Below are 3,122 nucleotides of genomic sequence, written 5' to 3'. Positions count from 1 at the left end.
TTATTTTATTACAAAAAAAAATATATATATATATTCATGTAATGGATTTTCAGTGTAAATAATAAGGAGTATATTGAGGAGTTAGTAGACTTAATGCAAGCTAATGTAATAAACCAACTAACACTAAGAAGACTATTAAATGAATTAATCAATGAACCAAATAAAATGCCTAAACAGGTAAAACTAGTTATTGAAAAGTATTAAAATTATTTTACATTTTATATACATTAAAGAATTTTATTAATTTTCTTGACTATATATAGATTGTTGAAGAAAATAATTGGTTTATGATATCAAACGAAAAAGAATTGGAAATATTATGCTTAAAAATTCTTGAAAAAAATCCTGGACTAGTCAAAAAATATAAAAAGGGACATAAAAAGGTATTTAAAAAATTCCTACACGAAACAATTATAATTTCAGATAGACGTGCAGATATGTCACAAGTTATAAAAATTATGACAAGGTTACTGAGTTGATTTTTAAATATTTCAATGCCGTTTTTGTAGTATAAGTGTTTTAATAATAACTTTTTAAATAATTGATTGTGCCTATTTTTTTTAAATTATTTACACATCACCACATTAATAATATTATACGAAATATATAAGCAACTTTTCTAGCATTTATTTTTTATAAATTGCAGTCACAAATATAAAACTAAATGAGAAATAAATATCTCTGGTTTAACAAACAGGAGACTATTTATCTCTTGTGTAATTTCAAAATTTAGTTTGAACCAGCACAAAATTTTATTTTTAACAGTGTTAATTATCTTATAAAATATTTCACAAAAACGTCAGACCACATTCAGTGACTTTCATCTACGTGATACCTGAGGGTGGGACATGTTTATTATAATCATACAAAATATAATAACAGAGACAATCTTTATCACATCAATGAATTTGGAAACATTAATTCATTTTATACTATTTATGTGAAATTCAAAATATAATTTTGTAAATAATACTATGAAGATGTGTTGATACAAAATGAATAGTGAAAATGTAGACAAGAGTTTAAAAATAATCATTACGATCTTTTGGGAGTTGAACATTGTGTAAATAATGTATTTCTTTGCATGTTCTATTTATAGTTATCATCAATATTATATCTAAAGCAAATACGTAATTTTCAAAATTTTAGTTAAACATACAAATATTTGATAAAGATTGAACTGCTTATCACAAATTGTACAAATGAATTTTTTTTAATATTTATACAATAACGAACATTGTATATTGTGATGCTAATTTCATCCAAACATTTTTCAAATACAATAAGCACATAGCTATTATATAATACAATGAAAGTATCTATATACTAAACAGTTACGCAGAATTGTTATTTTGTAACAAACATCATTATGAAATAACTATTTCAACTTATCTTTGTACAATTCTTTACAATAACATCATTAAAAAACATGTCACCCATACATTGTCATTTGTTCTTTTTTTCATTACCTATAAATTTATAATTTTTATCAAAATTAAAACTTCATTACAAATATTTCTATTTAAAAAGTAAGAAACCTTCTTTTCAATCAAATACATTAAATTAGTTATTAAATGTAATAACACAGTTTCCATCGTTGATACTAGTTATTAGAAACTATATTACCTTCAACATTTCTCATGTATTAAAAATTTCAGTTGCTTGAATTATATTTTGTTAACAATGACTTGTAAAATAATATTAAAACATACATTGTTTATTGCATGAATTTTATGTTTTCTGCAAAAATGGCAATGATGGAAGGATTATAAATTGCAGTCTTCCAGGAAAGGCCACTTGAATAGCATGAAAATCATCCTCTTAATTCACTTCTTTTTATTGTTCTACTTAATTTTGTAATACGTTACGAAAGTTTTCGTTTGCATTACAATTATGGAAACAAGTTTATACAATAAATTTGATATATATTTCTGATGTGTTTTTTGAAAGTAAAAAATTTTTCTTATTAAACTCTAAAATGCCACGTTATCATTATCCATTACATATTTACAAAATGTCCTTATAAAGAGTCAACATTAATAACGTGAGTTATTTAAAAAAAATTGTCATAAAGAACATTTGTTTTTTATCAAATTGAACGAAGTACATTTTGCTTCATAAAGCGCCGGCTCTAAAATGAACCATTCAATTTATCTTCGAGAGGAAGAGTTAAATGTGAGAAAGTAAAAATTCTAAATCCTTTATAGTCAACTATTCACAATTCTAAGAATAGGAGCAATGTCTCTCTTCGCTCTTGGCACAGCCACGCGAGTAATTTGTTTGATAATAAATTAAATTACTAGCATTAAGAATAAATTCATCAATAATGTGATGATGTAATATACATTGTAAGAATACTAGAAATAATGATCATGATACTTTATAGCTAAAACAATTCATTCAATGCAATTGTAATGCAACATAAGAAACGCTATACGGCCTTCTTTTAAGACTATTAGAGTTATTTGGACAATTTGCTGATTACTCTGATCAAGGCACCGTTTTCATCTTTTAGCCTCTGGTTTTCACATTTCAATTGGTCCATCACCTAGAAAAGAAGAATGTAAAACCACTTTATGTCAATTTCAAATCATATTTTTTTACTAAGTAGAATAAATTAAATCAAATAATAATAAAAAAAGAGAAATACAAAGGCAATGCCATTATAGATTGGGTCAAATAAACGCTCACAAAATTACAAAGAGAGAGAGAGAGAGAGAGAGAGAGAGAGAGAGAGAGAGGAGAGAAGGAAAAAATAAAAAATAACTTAAATAAAGGTAAATCGGAAACAAGCGGGTATTGTTGCAAGTGGACTATTTAGAATTAAAATAATGTAACAATGAGGTGCATTAAAACTAAAAGAGCAATATAGTATGTAATGAGGTGCATTAAAGCTACTTTTTAAAATCTATTTTTTAATTTATATATTTGCATTTTCGATAATGTGTTGTATGCTTTCTTAAAATTTTGATATCATGTGCATAAATAAAATATGAAAGCCAAAAAACAGTAATTACAGGTAAAGCAAATTCTAACATACACCCCAACATTTTATTTTGCCACATATACTTTTTATCATCTTTTTTATAGCTAATATTTTTTTTATTACATTCTTTGTTCAC

The 3,122-nt window shown here is 24.9% G+C and overlaps 2 protein-coding genes across 2 annotated transcripts in view; one reads left to right on the top strand and one right to left on the bottom strand.

Annotated features, from left to right (window-relative positions):
• LOC108574028 (glutamyl-tRNA(Gln) amidotransferase subunit B, mitochondrial) overlaps positions 1 to 479 on the top strand; it is a 2,745-nt gene extending 2,266 nt beyond the window's left edge. The window contains 2 exon segments of the mRNA XM_017936525.1: positions 53 to 177; positions 264 to 479. Coding sequence (XP_017792014.1) covers positions 53 to 177; positions 264 to 479 — 341 coding nt within the window.
• A 1,964-nt stretch (positions 480 to 2,443) lies between these two features.
• The window catches only part of LOC108574037 (protein phosphatase 1 regulatory subunit 12B), a 15,603-nt gene continuing 14,924 nt past the window's right edge, over positions 2,444 to 3,122 (bottom strand). The window contains 1 exon segment of the mRNA XM_017936538.1: positions 2,444 to 2,548. Within this exon segment, the coding sequence (XP_017792027.1) occupies positions 2,462 to 2,548 (87 nt within the window). The 3' untranslated portion in view covers positions 2,444 to 2,461.

Source organism: Habropoda laboriosa, unplaced genomic scaffold (genome assembly GCF_001263275.1).
Source record: "Habropoda laboriosa isolate 0110345459 unplaced genomic scaffold, ASM126327v1 scaffold145, whole genome shotgun sequence".
NCBI lineage: Eukaryota > Metazoa > Arthropoda > Insecta > Hymenoptera > Apidae > Habropoda > Habropoda laboriosa.
Note: the sequence above shows the minus strand (reverse complement) of the source record. Positions and strands in the feature narration are given on the sequence as shown.